The following is a 19,039-nucleotide window of genomic DNA, read 5'->3' as shown; positions in this document are numbered from 1 at the left end:
CACGGCTATCCACAATCGAACGTGAACTTTTAGCGATAGTGTGAGCTGTAATATAAAGTAACACCATCTATATTTTAGCTAACTCTTGTGTAGGTTTCCTGGAAGGTTATAGGAGTAATAAAGTAACGCTTCGTCTTTACATGTGTACTTGCTCTCCCCATCACCTATTAATAATTATAATAACGTAATAACAATACATGGTGTCAGGTGTTTTGTTGTGCGGAAAATAGTGCGGTACAGTTTCAATAATTAAAACGAAATAGTAATAAGGTCTTTATTAATCAAGATGAGTGACCAGTCATTCCGATTGCAACCGATAGTTTTCGACTCAAGTCTTGCACACAGATGGCCTAAATGGAAAGAGATGTTTATGCTAAATATGAAAGCATCAGGAAAAATTAAATCAAAGGATGAAGAGCATAAAATTGCATTATTGCTTACAAATATGGGTGAAGAGGCAGTTGATGTTTTTAATACTTTTCCTGAGGCTAAAAAAACGGAACTTGAAATTGTACTTAAATCATTTGATGAGTATTGTGTTCCTACAGTTAATTACTCCATAGAAACATTTAAATTTAACAAGATTGTACATGAAGTTGGGAAAAGTTTTGATAATTATGTGACGGACTTGAAAAAACAAGCAGGAAAGTGTAATTTTGTTTGTGAAAATGGCATATGTAAAACTTCGTATGCTGAGAGAATGATTAAAGATAACATAATAGCTCACGTTAATGATGCGGAAGCGCAAAAAAATCTCTTAAAACAAACTAAAGAACAATCTTTAGAAGAAATTATTGCTTTGTGTAGAGCTGCCGAAATGGGAAAAACGTATAAGAGAGAGATTTCTAATCATAATAATAATGAATTAACAAGTGAAGTGAATTATACCAGAAAACTCGCTAATAAACAAACTAAAAAGATTAAAAATAAACTTCAGAACACCGACGTAAAATATTATGATTGTAAGAAATGCGGTACCAAACATAAACCTCGTTCAGGTCCGGCTTTTAAGAAAACATGTTCATTTTGTAAGCGCCAAAATCATTTCGAAGTAGGTTGTTTTTTAAAAAACCGAAAGAAAAGTGTTTATGAAGTCGAAACATCTTCAAGTGAGACAGAAGTTTTTAATTGTGAGAGTGTGGAACTTGAACTCGCTTGCGATAATATTAATGCATCTTATAAAACTAATAGTGAAATATGGAAAGAAGTTATATTTGTTGCAGGGAACCCTATTACTTTTAAATTGGATACAGCATCTGACGTAAATATTTTGCCTTTAAACATTTATAATAATCTGCAGGATACATCCAAAATTGAAAAGACGAATGTTCGACTGAGGTCTTATGGAGGTTTTACAACACACCCAATAGGTAAAGTAAACTTTAAATGTACTTATAAACAAGTAAATGAGTGTTTAGATTTTATAGTTGTGAACTATGATTCGTCTCCTATTTTAAGTGCCAAATCATGTCTAAAATTAGGACTTCTCAAAAGACTTTATACAATTAACGCCGATAATAATGACTCAAGCAATACAGCAAAAATTGTTAATAAAAAGTTTACTAATCCAATAAATAATAAAATTAGTGCGAAACCACAAGTAATAAATTTAAATAAAGATAGGTTTATAGATAAGAACTCTGATTTATTTACAGGAATAGGGAAACTACCATTTAAAATTAAAATAAAACTGCGTGATGAAGCTATACCTGTTGTCAAAAGAACTCGTAGAATACCCGAATTTCTTAAGAAGAAGTTAAAAAATGAACTGGATCGCCTTGTGAAACTTGGAATAATCCGTCAAACAGACGAGCCCACTGACTGGGTTCATGATATTGTCATTGTTGAAAAAAAAGATGGGAGTGTTAGACTGTGCCTTAACCCAATACCTTTAAATAAATATATCAAACGTGAACACTATGGTATTCCAACTCAAGAAGAATTAATTGCAAACTTAAGTGGGAAAAAATATTACACTGTTCTAGACATGAAAGAAGGTTTTCATCAATTTGAACTTGATGAAGAGTCTTCCAAAATGTGTACAATGATAACCCCATTTGGACGATTTTCTTATTTACGTATGCCCTATGGCCTTTCTAGTTTTCCAGAGATATTCCACAGAGAAAACTCAAAAATATTTGGAGATCTAGATGGAGTGCAGGTTCTATTTGATGACATAATAATAACAGGAAGGTCTGGAAAAAAACATGATAGCAATCTAGAAGCTGTCCTAAGAAGAGCAAGAAGAAATAATGTGAAGTTCAATAAGAACAAACTGCAATATAAAAAGAATGAAGTTAGCTATATGGGCCTCGTATTTACACCACAAGGTATTAAACCTGATTATGCCAAAGTAAAGGCGATTAATGAAGTTGAACAGCCATGTAATATAAAGGAGCTTCAGAGCTTTCTTGGTGCAGTAAATTTTGTAAACAAATTTATTCCTTCCTACTCAGAAGTTACAGCTCCGTTAAGAGAACTTCTCCAGAAGAAAAATCCTTGGAATTGGACGTTAAAACAGCAAAAGGCTTTTGATAGTCTTAAGAAGTTAGTTACTAATGCACCAACTTTGAAAATCTTCGATCCTAATCAAGAAGTATTGATACAAACTGATAGTAGTCAACATGGTTTAGGGTGTTGTTTAATGCAGAAGGGACAACCAGTCTCATTTGCTTCTCGCAGTTTAAATTCCGCTGAACTAAACTACAGCCAGATTGAGAAAGAAATGCTCGCTCTAACATTTTCCCTTAATAGGTTCCATAATTATATTTATGGTCATGACAATGTAATCATTCATACCGACAATAAACCTCTATTAAAGATAGTGCAAAATGATCTTCATAAAAATACTGCACGACTTCAACGAATGCAGCTAAAAATTCTCAAATATGACTTTACCTTAAAATATATACCTGGTTCTCAAATGTTCATCGCTGACATGCTGTCACGTTTCAGCCTTAAGGAAACTGGACCAGAAGATGTGGACATGACACAAATTGTTCATGCCATCACACTGGAAGAATATTTACCTATACCTAAAGAAGAAATTCATGCTTTGAAAGAAGCGACTGAATGCGATCATGACTTCACATCATTGAAAACTTATATACATAAGGGCTGGAACGAAATATTTCCGACCCTACCTATTCGGCAGGAAGTTCAAGCTCCATTGTGATCATAGACCGCTTCAATGGCTAATGTCATTGAAGGAGCCTAACTCCAAACTCATGAGATGGAGACTTAGACTGGAGGAATACGACTACGAGATCACCTATAAAAGGGGAAAGGACAATAAGGTAGCAGATGCGTTGTCCCGCATCGAGTTACACATGAAAGAAACCACCACAACCCCGCAAGAGACGGAAGATTTAATAGATGAGCTAATAAAAAATGCTTTAATAGAACAGGGCTGTGCAACACCAGAACCAGCCATACAACAAGCAGAACCACCAATAGATACTGAATCCATAGCAGTAAATGTAGATCCGACGGAGGATCCAGACATACAGATAATTGAAGACACAGACAACACAATACACACGAACTTTGAAGGAAACACCTCCTTAACTATTCCTATAATGGATGCACCTATTAACTTCAGTAATAATCAAATAATGCTAGCACTAGTAAAACAAAATCCGAAACCGCCAAAAGTAACCAAATTATTTGGAACAAAAACCCGCATTCATGTGGAACTTTCAGAACAAAATTTAGAAACAGAGATAATACAATTTGTCAAAGAATACGTACAACCACGCACAAAATATGGACTATACTTTGAAACAGACTTCTACAACCAATTTGCCGCAATTACAGCCGCACACTTTACTGACGACACAATACTAGTTAAATTCAACAAAAAATTATTGGACGTAATTACGGCTCAGGAACAGGAGGAAATCATAGAAAATTATCATGTGGGAAAGACAAACCACCGAGGTACTGACGAAACCTACAACCACATAAGACTCACATACTATTGGCCGAATATGAGAGAAACCATTAGGAATCACATAAACAAATGTGACATATGCTTACGAACAAAATATGACCGAGCACCGATAAAACCAAAATTTAATCATACACCGACAGCTACTCGACCCATAGAGATTTTGCATATAGACAGCATCACAATCGACGGACAGAAGTTCCTAACGATCAGCGATTCATTCTCAAAATTCGCACAAGTATACCACTTAAGGACAGCACAAGCACCAGAGGTTGCAAACAAGTTAATCACGTTCTTTTCACAATTTGGACTACCCGAGCAAGTAATTTCGGACAATGGCCTCGAATTCAACAATTCCATAGATAAAGAAATATTAGAGTTACATAAAATCCAACTCCATTTAATCAGTACACAGCACCCTGAATCCAACGGCATAGCCGAAAGATTTCATTCCACTTTAATAGAACACATAAGAATCTTAAAAAACCGCGAAGAGTTCAATAAAGATGACACCGCGATGAAAATAGTTTATTCTGTGTTAGCTTACAACAACAGTATCCACTCAGTAACGAAATTAACCCCGTTCGAAGTACTCAACGGACATATCGGATCTAACCCTGTCCTAGCCATGGACTTAGACACTTAAATTACGAACAACTACACTACCCGACACAAGGACAAAGCCAAAATTCTATACACTCATATACGCGACATGAACGAGAAAGCAAAGCTTAAAACACTTGAACACCGCAACCAAACACGCGAAGAACCTCCTGAAATACCCAAAGACGTCTACGTACGTAATAGACAGAAGATGAACAAAACGAAAGATAGATACAAACGTGAAACCATACACAGCACAAATCCCCAACATAAAACCGCCAATATTATTCCACAACACGCAAACACCCAAACAAAGATACATGTAACAAACATAAAAAGGCCTCGAAAACCACCCAAACACCTAAAACGCAGTGTGCCTGTTGCAGGTCACTCGCAGCCGCCTACGGACTAACGATACAGGATATTACTCGGAATCCAGGGATACTACCCATAAACATGGGAGAAGCCCGCGTACAGACGACTACCCACACGCTCGTACACTTCTACAACTTAAACAAATTGATAGACCAAATAAAATTTGCGGACGAGCTATACACCAGTACCTTGCAAACTATGGAAAATAGCAGCATTAGCACCCTACGGGCAGAGAAATTAGTAGGAAGTAACGCATACCGCATGCGTACAGTAATTAATCACTGTAAGTTTATAAATTTTACTAGAAATAACTTATATGAAAAACTCGAGGTGGTAGGAATGCATTATAACAATTTTACGAGAACAAAAAGAGGAATCATTAACGGCCTCGGTACCGTGATTAAGGGTATAACCGGAAATTTGGACGCCATGGATGGCGAACGCACCGACGCCATACTAGATGAGTTACGATTGGAGCATAAAGCCTTACAAGGCCAAATCAAGGCACAAGCCAGTGTAAATAACGATCTAATACGTGAGTACAACAATATAATTGAGGTAATTAAGCAAACCGGTATAGAGGTTGCAGATAACCTAAACCAGTTCAATAACCAATTAAATAATTTCCAAGAATTGTACCACTTATTGGATACCCTAAACCAAATTAATATACTATACGAAATGATATTAACTACTGTCACGGAAATTGAAAATTCTATAGCATTTTGTCAGACCAATGTGCTACACCCTAGCATAATATCTAGCACCGAATTGTACACAAGTCTAAGGCAGATCGCTAACCAATATACCAATCAATTTCCAGTAGAACTAGCTAGAGTAAATATGTTAACTATTATAAAACTTGTAACTGTATCCTGTAAATTTAGTGAAGAAAACGAAATTGTATATATGATAGATATACCCATAGTAGAGAAACCAAAATTTTCGTTATATTATTTATACTCAATACCAAGCATAATACCTGCAGAATACAGTACCGTGATACCTAAAGTTAAGTACATATTAAAAGGACAAGTAAACAAAGGAATGCAGCGACCCTGCAGACCAATCACCAATAACCTACATCTCTGTAAAGCTGAGGATAAGGATCACCACAATTTGGAGTGCGAACAAGAGATCCTGACTCACGAAACTACAACTAAGTGTGAGTACACCAGATTGGACATAACAGAAAATCAATTGCAATGGATCCCTGAAGCAAATCAATATGCAGCAGTTTTCCTGAGGAAAGAGTCTCTTCAGATCCTCCACAATGATTCCACCATACACAGAACCCTCCAGGGAATCTTCTTAATAAGGCCAGACTCGAGCCACAAGGTTTACTACAAAAATCAAGAATTACTCCCCTGGGCTAAGACGAGAGGACACCCAACTGTTCTCCAAGATCTCGAGATACATTGGGAACCTAGTAGAACATCACCCATCACCCTCAAAATGAAAACCATGGAGCTCGCCAAGCTAGCTACCAATTATGCCACACCTGAGGGAGACCACACCTTCTACACCTTTAAAATAAATCCATGGATACTCCTCTTGGCATTCAGTCTCTGCGGCTACATCCTCATATCCCGCATCTTCAGGAACCGGGAGACTCCTGCCAATCAACAGACTACCGCCACTCTTCAGCGACTTCCCGCGGAAGTCCCATTTAGGGGTGGAGGAGTTACATGCACGTAAACCACTGACGCATGACCTACTTAGGAGTGCTGAAGGCAGCATCCTCATTTAGCTATAAAGTAGGTCATCTCTATGTCAAGTGCAGTTCTTCACCAAGTGCCGTGTCCACGACTTTTCTCAGTGCTACCAAGTTCAGTGAGTGCCGCCGCGATCGCTATTCTGCCAGGTATTTCCGGTAATTTATAATATTAAATATTTTAGTAATTAAATAAATTAAATTGTAATTAACTTAGTCGATATAATTGTTTATTTAATAACTTAGAAAATTGTAGTTCAAGCTGTGCATTGCATGTAAGCAATCATAGTATTTCATAAAGGGATATCTACTTGTATTAACGGTGAAATATTTGTTGTAAATCAAATAAAGCCTTTTTTTAAAAAGGCTTCATACGTTACTCATCAGATAACTTATATATATATACAATTATTTATTTAGTAATTTTGTGTTATTCTAGTTTTATATTCTTATTTTACTAATTATGGAGTGCCAACATTGTTGTTAAGTATTTAAAAGGGAAGATAACAAGAACTGTCATGAACTTACATGTATATCGCGCAGTCAACGCCATCTTTACAGAATTTGCTGCGAGGGTTTCTCTTCTAAAAATACGTTGACTGCGCACATGTATCGTTGTGGCAATGAAACCCTGACCGTCATGTCTAAAAGAGCCCGTATAGATGCCGCCAAAGGAAGTATATATGAAGTGGAAACGGCGCACAGAGGGACTCTTAGAACTTTCTTTCTCCCGTGTATTGAAGCAGTCGATGCAATGGAATTCTTAAATGCCCAGTTAGGCACATTGCATCAGTTACTTACAGAATGCGTGGAAGACGCTACCCTCAAGTACAACTTGGTCTTGGAGGCGACATTTGAAAACATCAAAGGTGAAACTTGTGATCGCGCCTTCAAGACTAAGAACAAAGTAATTTACGAAGACTCCTTCATCGAAGAATGCTTAAAGGAAAGTTTTAAGAAATTAGTGACTGAGATGGAGGAGTCCACATTAAAGGGGAGCGGGTGGTTTTTGAAAGGGTTTGATGGGGTCCTTTTAAGGGTGAACCGTTTCCAGTCCATGGGAGGTAACAGCTACATCCCTTTACCTCCCCACATTGCGAATCGAAAAGCAGTTATAAATGTGCAAAATAATGATGATCAGTGTTTCAAGTATGCCATTCTCTCCCGTCTCGTAACTATTCATCCAGAACGTGAAAGTAAATATAAAAATTTAGAACACAGGTACAATTTTAATTGCATTTCCTTCCCCACTCCTCTCCATGAGGTGAACAAATTTGAGAAATTTAATAACATAAGCATCAATGTTTTCGCCCTTGGAGAGAAAGGAAACGTGTACCCTTTAAAGGTGGTGAAGCAGGAGAAGGAAGACCATCGCGACCTCCTTCTCCTAATGATGGAAAATGGACGGAGCCACTATACCTATATTAAAGATTTTAATAAATTAGTGGCCCGTCAGATTACTGAGCACGATCAAAGGGTACACGTTTATAAGCGATGCTTCACGCACTTTAACATCGACAGCGTGAACATCGTTGAGCGGGTGAAGGCGCATATGGAGTACTGTGGAGAGAACAGAGCGACTCGAATTGTCCTGCCAACATGCAATGACGATGGGTCTCCTCTAACTGTATCTTTTACTAAAGTGCAAAATCAGATGAGGATTCCCATCGTAATCTACGCTGATTTTGAATCTGTTTTAAAAAAAATTCCCAGTGATGGCAATTCGAGTCGCACCTACACGACTCCCTATCAGAGTCACCTTCCAATGAGCTTCTGCGTTTATATTAAAGTTGTAGAAGACATACGCCACTGTCTTCCTGCCGATTTCCCTGCAGAACCCTACATTTATACAGGTGAAGATTCTGCAGAGAAATTCATGGCATACATAAAGGCAGTGGCCGAGAAGGTGGCTCTGGTACACCAGAGTACACTCCATAAAGAGGCCAATGCTACCCCTGACACCATCTCAGCTGGAAGACTTCAAACAGTCCCAAACATGCTATCTTTGTCACAAATCCTTCTCTAGATCCAATCCTAAGGTGGCGGATCACGATCACATCAGTGGTATGTATCGTGGTCCTGCTCACAATTCCTGTAATATCCTATACCGCACTCCTCGTTTCCTTCCCACAATCTGAGCGGATATGACGCCCACTTTATTCTACGCCAGTTGGGGTGTGACACAAGTCGCATTGACGTCATCCCCAACAGCGAAGAGAAATATATCTCTTTTAGCAAACAAGTGGGCGCTCTAACCGTCAGATTTGTGGACACCTTCCGCTTCTTGTCTTCCAGCTTAGATAGGTTGTCCAAGAATTTGCCCAAGAACAAATTTATAGATATGGGTAAATTCTTCCCTGCAGACAAGATGAATCTGGTCATAAGAAAAGGAGTGTATCCCTACGATTACACAGACTCGTTCGAGAAACTTAGGGAGACGGTTCTACCCCCTAAGGGGGCATTCTATAGCACCCTTAATGAATGCCATATCTCGGACGAAGACTATCAGCATGCTCAGTCAGTTTGGGAGGCCTTCGATATTAGAACCCTAGGGGGGTACAGCGAGCTCTACCTTAAAGTAGACGTAATGCTCTTATGTGACATCTTTGAAAATTTCAGAGATGTTTGCATAAGAGCATATTCGCTGGACCCTGCCTGGTATTTCACGGCCCCAGGACTGGCTTGGGATGCCATGCTGAAGTGTATAGGGATACAATTAGAACTCCTTACAGATTATGACCAGCTCCTAATGATTGAGCGGGGCATAAGGGGCGGCATTTGCCAATGCAGTCATCGCTATAGCAAAGCTGATAATAAATACCTCAACCCAGATCGCGACCCCCTTGAGGAATCGAAATACATTACCTACCTAGATGCAAATAATTTGTACGGGTGGGCAATGTCAAAGCCGCTTCCTTCTGGAGGTTTCGAGTGGGTAGAGGATCCGGATACTCTAGACTGGGGCAATATGCAAGAAGATGGCCCCTTCGGGTATATTGCTGAAGCCAACTTAGAGTATCCTAGCAAATTGCACGAACTGCACAACGATTTCCCCCTTCTCCCGGAGAATAGGGTGCCTCCGGGACAAGTTACCAAGAAACTGTTGGCTCCATTGTCCAACAGGGAGAAATACGTTGTCCACTTCGTCAATTTGCAGCAAGCCATGGGCCTAGGTCTCCGGTTTGTACGCGTACATAGGGCGCTGCGATTCAGGCAGTCCCGTTGGCTTCGTTCCTACATCGACCTCAACACTCACATGAGACAACAGGGACGAACGACTTTGACAAAGACTTTTACAAACTTATGAATAACGCCGTTTTTGGAAAATTTATGGAAGACGTACGCAAACGGACGAAAATAGAACTGGTGACTGATCAAAGACGACTGAGAAAACTTATAGCAAAACCAACTTTTAAGGACCGGACAGTATATACAGAAACTTTAGTGGCAGTGCATCTGGACTTTGAGCAGATCACGATGAACAAACCGATTTATGTTGGAATGTCCATACTTGATCTGTCCAAAGTCCGGATGTACGAGTTCCACTACAAAACTATGCTCGAAAGGTACGATACAGACAAACTTAAGTTACTGTATTCTGATACAGATAGTTATATTTACGAAATTAAGACGGAAGACTTTTACAGTGACTTAACAACAATAATGAACGAACTGGACACTTCAGGCTACCCTAACGGACATATACTTTACTGCACAAAAAACAAAAAAGTGTTGGGGAAGTTCAAGGACGAGGCCAGCCTGTAACTGAATTGCTGAGCCTGTAACTGAATTCGTGGGCCTCCGCGCCAAAATGTACGCTTTACCGTATCCGGGGACAAGAGTTAAAACGGGCGAAAGGGATAAAAAAGGCAGCTGTGGAAAGGAAAATAAATTTTGATGATTATGTGGCTGCCCTGTTCGACGGAAAAGAGTTTACCACCTCTTTTAGAACAATCATTTCAAAAGAGCACCAACTCTTTTCCGTTGAACAGAAAAAAGTATCTCTTTCGCCCCACGACGACAAACGACATCTAGTCGATCGCGTTCATACTCTTGCCCATGGCCACTTTGCTATAGCGAATGTACCTGTGTAGCCTCGTTTCTAGGTGCTGTATATAGTGTACATATTAGTCAAGTAGTTAGGTTAGTTTAAGGTGGTGGTCATTTTATTTTATTTATTTATTTATTTAACTTATTTAAATTTCTTAATAAAACATTATTTTTATTTATTCCTTTTATTATGTTTTTTTCTATTCATTCAAATTTTTTAAGTTCATTTATTTCACTTTTTTTCATTTAAATTTACTTTAAATTTAGAAAAAAAATGAAACAAAAAAATAAATAAATAAACATACAAAAAAAGGTGGCGTGAAATTCTATTTTATATACTTTTTTTATTTATAGTTAGTATGCATGCTTTGTATATATTTTATCTTAATTTTAATATATTATTTATTTATTTTTACTTTTTTTATTGTTATTGTTATTGTTATTTTATTTTATTTATTATATTTACTTATTATTCTTGTTATTCTTCATCATGCGCTTGATAAAGCAACATCATACCCTCTCTGTGCAAAACCTTGACTACAGGGCCTCTTCCAAGAAATGTTCCAAACACGGTCCGCTTTTCCCAGATTCCATTAGATGTTTAATATGCGGACCGTCTAATTGTGGGAAAACTAACCTGATGTTGAGCTTAATATTCGATCCAAAGGGGTTGAGATATGAAAATATATATTTGTTTGCAAAGTCATTACAACAGCTCAAGTACCGGAAGCTAGCTCAAATTTTAGATCCTTTAAAAGATATTGGCTATTTTGAATTTGAAGACAATTCTCAAGTTCCCCCACCCTAAAGAGGCCCTGCCAAATTCAATAATTATTTTCGATGATATAGCATGTGACAAGCAAGATAATGTAAGAGCCTATTTTTGTATGGGGCGCCACAGTGGAGTTGATATATTTTATCTAAGTCAAAGTTATACTAGAGTTCCTAAGCACTTAGTAAGAGAAAATGCAAATTTTCTAATACTCTTTCGGCAAGATGAATTAAATTTGAGAAGAATTTACGATGACCATATCAATTCCGACATGGAATTCAAAACTTTCAGAAAAATTTGCCACAGGTGCTGGAAAGAAAATAGATTTGGCTTTCTAGTGTTGGACAAAGATAGACAGATTACTGAGGGAAGGTATCGTAAAGGTTTCGAAGCCTATATAATACCTTAACCTCGTTCTTGAACATCATTGTTCATTGAGCCATGGAGGCGTCAACTAGTGACGTTGTAATGCGTGAAATAATCGAAACCAGAAAGGCGATTCAAGAAAAGTGTAATTTATTGAAGAGAAACAGAGAAGAGACCGATGAATATTTGAAAATGAAATATCAACCTTTATTGAGTCCATTGAAAGCATTGGTGGAAAAGCAGGAAAAGTCACCACTTGAATTAAAACAATCTCCTAAACCGGAAGTAGCTACTTGTGAAACACCCCTTCCACCGCCAAAGAGACTAAAATTTCTGAGGCTGGAGTCGGCTACTACACCACCGTCAAGATTATCAAAAATATGGCATGAAGAACTTTCAACCACAAAGCGACCGGAAGTACTAAAGTTATCTTCTTCTGCTTCTGCTGAAGCAACCAGTCCGCTTCAAGAGGTACGAGAACAAGCACAAACGCCTGAAGGGAAGGAAATTTCAGCAAAATATTTGAAGAAAGTTGGAGAAATGTTCTCAAAATATATAAATTTTTTTATCAAAAATGAGATCAAGGACTTGGATATGATATATGGTGTGGTTTATGACGGGCGGAGATTTAGTATTGGTGACACAGTGGTCTCCATCAGCAAAGATATTCTATCTGTTGGTGATAATACCTATTTCGGCACACCAGGTCTTTTCGAGTTATTATTCATGACAAACCCAAACTTGTCTCTGGTGAAAAAGACGGATTATATCAATTATAAGAGTATCCTGCAACAGACGAACGCTCATAGAGAAGGGCACAGCCCTCCCGGACCAATTTAAGTTCTGAACACAAACATGAAATACAAGAATGTGATTTCAAAATTGTTTTCAGCAAAAAGAGGTGCTGGATTTGTAGATCCTAACATGCTTGTAGATCGATTAAGAAGCTTACTTGGTACCAACAATGCCAGCGCGGAAATAAAAAGTATTGAAGCTCAGCTGAGAGATGGAGGTATAAAATAGCGTATTGTGGGCATAAACAAGCTTTATTTCATCATGGCCTCTGTTAAGGAACAGATCGTTAACGAGTTGCGTAGACCAGCAAGAAGAGTGTTTAAGAGAAGAGCAGTCCTTCTGAAGGGCTTAGATGACCTGTGGCAAGCCGACCTGGTGGAACTAATACCCTATGCTAGATTCAATAAAGGTCACAAATATCTATTGACCGTGATTGATTGTTTCTCCAAATATGCATGGGCGATCCCTCTGAGGAATAAGACAGCCCTGGAAGTGAGTCAAGCATTCGAGGAAGTATTAGCCGATCGGAAGCCAAACAATTTGCAAACGGATAATGGAAAAGAGTTTTACAACAAGATATTTGGCAGGCTGATGAACGTGAACGGTATAAATCACTATTCTACCTATAGTAACTTAAAACCTTCAATAGTGGAGAGATTCAATCGTACTCTGAAAGCGGCAATGTGGAAAAAATTTAGTCTCCAATGATCGTACGAATGGTTAACCGACATTAAATCGCTATTGAGCAAATATAATAACACTAAACACAGAACGATTAAAATGGCACCGGCTTCAGTACGGGGAAAAGAAATAGAAGAACAGCTGTTACGTGAAGTATATGGGAAGAAAACTTTGAAAAACGCCAGTATTCCCAATTTCAAAGCTGGTGATCATGTACGCATATCCAAATATAAAGCGCAATTTGCTAAAGGCTATTGCCCTTCGTGGTCTACAGAAATATTTAAAGTTGCTGAAGTGAAAAATACCATACCGTTCATATATCATCTGAAAGATTATAAGGGGCAAATGATTGCTGGAGGTTTCTATCAAGAGGAACTGCAGCTGGCCAAACATCCCGACAGTTACCTAGTGGAGAAGGTTATTAAACGGAAAGGTGATAGAATTTTGTTGAAATGGTTGGGCTTAGATAATTCACACAACAGTTGGGAGAATGTTAAAAATGTTCATATATAAAGCCAGAAACAACTAACAACGATTCAGTTTATCATGAGACGTGCTAAAGATAAGAAGAAAAAGAAGAGAATCATCCCCACTCCTAGACGGATGGGTGGCAAATCTTCAAAATTGAGTGTAAAAGCCAAAGGAATGCTGGATACACTACCTCGCCTGCGGCTAAGTAATTTTGATCTAATTAAGTTGGCAAAATCAAATAAAATTCCTCATTTCAGAGGAGTATTCATGATTGATGAATTTCCAAAGAAACCATGGAAAAATGAACGAGCCATTTTTAATTTGGATAGCAGTGTTGGCAGTGGTACTCACTGGGTTTGTTACAAGAAGAGAGGTGAATATGTTCAATTCTTCGATAGCAGTAGTGCCAATCCCCCTGCTGAATTTGTCCGTTATGTAAAGGGAAATCGAATTTCATGGAACCGGAAGCAGTATCAGAAAGTTAGCACTAACAACTGCGGTCAGCTTTGTCTACTCTTCCTGCTGGATGTCTTATAAAAGAGAGAGGCTCACAAATGAAGTTGGTCAGTTGATCAATAGACTGAGATGGGTTTAGACTTTAGAAGAGGCGATAAAAGGACAGTTGCGGAGAAAAAGAGCATCATTCCAATGAGAACAGTTGCCGAGCGAACTTCGCTGACCAACAGCAGTATTCGATTTCTTCAGTCTGCAGGTTACTAAGTTCTATCATCATCATGGAACTGTTAGATTTGGAAGAGAAATGTCAGTTTGACAATTCAATCGAGTGCATAGAATTGCATTCCCATTATCCATATGCTTCTTCAAAACTACTACCAGGCGGCGAAATACGCATTAGTGTACAACATCAAGATCTATATACGCTACCTAGTCAAAGTTTGTTCTACTTGGAAGGCAAGTTTTTAAAGGAAGACGGCTCTGCAGTTCCTGTCTCATCCAAAATGACCAATAATGCTTTTGCATTTCTATTTGATGAAATAAGATACGAAAGGGCTGGTTTCACTTAAGGCAGGCTGCCAGTATATTACAAACTGGGGCTGGTGCTATCCTCAAAGCGATGCTCTCAACATCACTTCAGCAGAAGGATGTTTTAATTTGCCATCCGTGTCAGGTCATCAGCTGGCATGAGGTCCGCCATCTTGGAGCTAACAGCTGGTCGGAGCACAGCTGTGGTGGTCAACAGCTGGTCAGAGCAAGCTGTGCACAACAGCTGGTATGAGGTCCGCCATCTGGTGGGGGGGGTTAGAGGAAGTGTCGTCGAATTCGCTGATTTAGAGGGGAAGGGAACAATGGTGGGGAGGGGGAGGGGCGTGGTCTAAACCCTCGTCGAATTCGATGATTGGCCGGTGGGCGTGGCCAAAAAGAAATCCTGCATTCTAATTGGCTCCTCAAAAAAACATTAGTGTACATTAACGATTTTATTCCTTCTAATTATTAGCTATGGGTTCTAAAGATAAAAGCGTCTCCACCGAAATAGGGCTAACAGTATCTCCAGACATAGGAGTAGTTTCAGCTACTAACAGAATTCCGCCATTCTGGAAGAGCGACCCGGAATTGTGGTTTGGACAGGTAGAATCCGTGTTCATAAAGGCAAATATAACCGACAGTGAAACTAAATTCCATACAATCGTGCCAATTTTAGAGTTCGATGTACTCAAGCAAGTCGCCTGCCAGCTACCCCTATGAAGTTTTAAAAGAAAGACTAATTAACACCTTTGCAGAGTCGGAAAACAAGAGAATAACTCAATTGCTCGAAGGTAAACAGCTGGGAGATGAGAAGCCTTCCCACTTGTTACGCCAGATGCAGTTATTAGCAGGGGATACGGTAGCAAAAGATATGGTGAAAATGTTGTGGATCCGATCAAGGCAATGATTGAGCAATGAAACATGCAAGCGATTTTACAAGCAACAGGACAAACTGAACCGCTTGCATTGGCGGACGTAGCCGATAAAATTCATGAAGTGGCCGTCCCCGCGGATATCTGTACTGTCCGTAAACCAAGCCCAACCGAGGATTTGATTCAAGAAATGCAGCGCTTATCCCAGGAAGTGGCTGAACTGAAATTACAAGTAAAACATAACGAAATGAGAGGAAAAAGAGAGAGATCTCGGGACAGGTCCCGCTGTAGATCCGGGCAACGAGGGCCGCAGCAGTCATCCTGGTTGTGCTTTTACCATTATAGGTTTGGGGACAAGGCACAAAAATGTGAGAAACCTTGCAACTGGCAAAATAAGGAAGGACGAGGAGAAGACCCGGGTACCTAGAAGAGGTGCTGGGAGTGGCGGAACCCAGTACCGCACAAACGCAACCCCGCTTGTTCATTAAAGATAGGCGCTCTGGAATGACCTACTTAATAGAAACGGGTGCAGCAATGTCAGTAATCCTTCCATCTGCAGCGGGTAAACGGACGCCGCAGGAATTTCCGTTGTACGCCGCCAACGGCACCGTGATACACATGGCGAGAAACAGATGAGACTGGATATAGGACTGTGCAAGGCGTTCACGTGGACATTTATTGTAGCGGCGGTTCCCAAGCCTACAATTGGCGCAGATTTAATGTTCCATTACGGACTCTTGGTGGACCTTAAAGGTCGTCAAATTATCGACCAGCAGACGGGACTGACATCGAAAGGATAGTCGTAAAGGTGATTTCACCCAGTATATCAGCGATTCCAGAAGACCAACCATTTGCGAACATTGTTAAGGATTTTCCTGAGATAATTTTTAGAGGCCTGGACTACTGTTTTGTCTACCTCGACGGCATCCCAGTGGCATCAGAGAACGTACAACAATACAAGAGAGGTTTTTCACAGATTAAAGGAACACGGTATTGTCTTAAACCCGAACAAGTGCTTATTCGGGAAGGATGAATTCGAATTTTTAGGATATAAGATAACACTTTTTGCTAACATTTTTTGTTGATGTTTACTAGCAAGCCTAGTTATTGTGAAATAAACGTTGACTGAGTAAGTTTATCGCCTTGTTGATAAATCACCTACATTCTCCCACAGTGTGCATGTTATGTGTCTGGTCAATAGTGACCAAACGGAAGCGTGTTTACGCCATCGCCTAAAATAAAACGTTTATCATCAAGAGAGGACAAACTCATCTTATTACAATCAAATGTGAATAGTTGGCGTTTTTTAGACAGAATGGTTTCAAACGAGGAATATAGAACACAATCTCTATTATGTAAAATATTTAGATAGTCGGAAAATGTGATCTTATTAACGGCACTTCGTTTGATGCCTTTCACCTTCTTTATAATTCCTTGTTTAAATATTCTAAAGCTATACATTTTCGGCCTTAATGCAAACATCTCTTTAATGGGATCACCACCAGTCTCATCGGGAAATTTGCCCAACACCTTCTTATTGTGATTTGAGAAACATTTATGTGTAGGTGGGTAGTTGGAAGTGTCAAAATGCTCTTTTAATTCTATTAGGTCCTCATAGACATCGTCGGTTTCGATTTTATAGAGATATGAGTCAGTGTCAGAATAGAGGAGGGTTAATGATTTAGGAGTATAGTATTTTAACATGACCTGGTAATGGAAATGATACATGTAATGTTTGGAAAGTTCTAAAATGGAAAATCCAACGTAAATGGGCCGATCAAAGTAAATGGACTCTTTGTGCAGATGAACAGCAATAGCGTTATCATTAAAAATTGTTCGATCCTTAAAGTTTGCTCTTTTGGACAACTTTAGCAACGCTTGTTCAGATGTGACAATCTTAATGGTTAAACGTTTCCTCTTGTTTTCAATACATTTACCAAAAACAGAGTTGTTAATCAACTTATAATATCCATAACTATGGATATGTGTTGTTTATGATGATAGTTTGTAAACTGTAATTGTGTGTTTTCCGAGGGCATCCGAATGTGACATAGTTTGTGTTGATTACAGAAAAATTTATGTGCTGCTAATCGTTTCTCAGGTGTTTTCCCATCTACTGTTCTATAATCGCGATTAAATGATTTAAAGCAACGTTTACACATAACAACACAACAATGATGATTACGAAGTTGGGAAGACACAAGCCGAGAGAGATTTTTTATCAGGCAATAATGAGAGGTATTTCCATTGCGAAGAAATAAAAGGTCGAAGTGCTCTACAGCCGCCAAATTTGAACAAACCATTAGAGGAAAAACCTGATTCTCCTTCTCGGTTAGAGAATAAACATTTACCAATACATTGTTATCTTTCTCAAATCTAAGTATATCCTTTAAAGGCGTGGGAAAAAAAATATTATCGAAATTATAATAATGGTTAAGTTTTTTATACATGGTTATTATAGTGGGGTTTCTCCAGTTGACGAGATAGAATGGCGTATTTAAAGCAAAAATCGTTAGTATTAAATATATTGACGATTGCTTCTTTATTGGCAATTTCTTTTTCTCCTTTGTAAAGGAATATACGCTCTTCCACATAACGGGCGATATTTAGTCAATCTAATGAGAAGGGAATCTACGGAATGTAATTTCCAACCTGATCTACTAGTTTCAAATTCCTGAATTTCACTCATAAGTTTTGCAAAGGTTCTTTGAAGGTAGTGAATTAAGCTGGAACTAACGTCGATAATTTCTATCGAGGTTTTAAAATTTGCATCCGTATATTGTTCAAGATCGGAATTCCTTTATCGGCTATAAACACATTCTACGAAGATGGATGATTTAAAAATCAATAGATCTTCTCTGGCTTTAGTTAAATACTTTAGAAGTAATCCGTGTTTATCTTGTAAAAATAGCATGGGGTCTTTTATACTATTAGTATTTTTAATGCAGATATTTTGAGCCGATCTATATAAAGCAGTAATCACTACATCATCTTGTAAAGGAACCGATAATAGACGATATTTTTTTTTATTTTGGACATTCCTTCCTCTAGTCCTAACTGGGGGTGTTGTTGAATCATCATCGTCATATGCAATACAATCTAAAGAGACATGATTTAATAATGCCAGCAAATTGGGGAATGTACTACCTCATTTTGGACATTTCTTTGGCGAACATGTCGCAACATGTCTCTTTAAATCGTACGGTCTGGAGAAACTTTTCCCACATTTATCACAGGCTGGATTAGGCATAATCTTAATGGACTTACAAAAAAAAACTAATCTTTTGTCTTCTTCTTCTTCTGCTTCTTCTTCGCTGGTTCCTCCTGTTGCTTGGATGATTCGAATGCAATCATGTAAAAGTTGTTAGGCTTGCTTACACCCTTGTAGATAAGGGACAAATCACCAT

The 19,039-nt window shown here is 38.6% G+C and overlaps 1 protein-coding gene and 1 pseudogene across 1 annotated transcript; one reads left to right on the top strand and one right to left on the bottom strand.

Moving 5' to 3' along the window:
- The window catches only part of LOC141452331 (uncharacterized), a 32,613-nt pseudogene that overhangs the window by 7,664 nt on the left and 5,910 nt on the right, over positions 1–19,039 (bottom strand).
- Positions 5,009–6,625, top strand: LOC141452306 (uncharacterized). The gene has a single exon (XM_074124303.1). It carries the CDS (start codon positions 5,009–5,011, stop codon positions 6,623–6,625), a length of 1,617 nt encoding a protein of 538 aa, XP_073980404.1.

This window comes from Rhodnius prolixus, unplaced genomic scaffold (genome assembly GCF_049639745.1).
Source record: "Rhodnius prolixus isolate KJV_2025 unplaced genomic scaffold, Rpr scaffold_3, whole genome shotgun sequence".
NCBI classification, from domain to species: Eukaryota; Metazoa; Arthropoda; class Insecta; order Hemiptera; family Reduviidae; genus Rhodnius; species Rhodnius prolixus.
Note: the sequence above shows the minus strand (reverse complement) of the source record. Positions and strands in the feature narration are given on the sequence as shown.

Bases quoted from the DNA above. Each gene is read 5' to 3' on its own strand.
- LOC141452306 (XM_074124303.1), top strand. From the start codon at position 5,009: ATGGGAGAAGCCCGCGTACAGACGACTACCCACACGCTCGTACACTTC.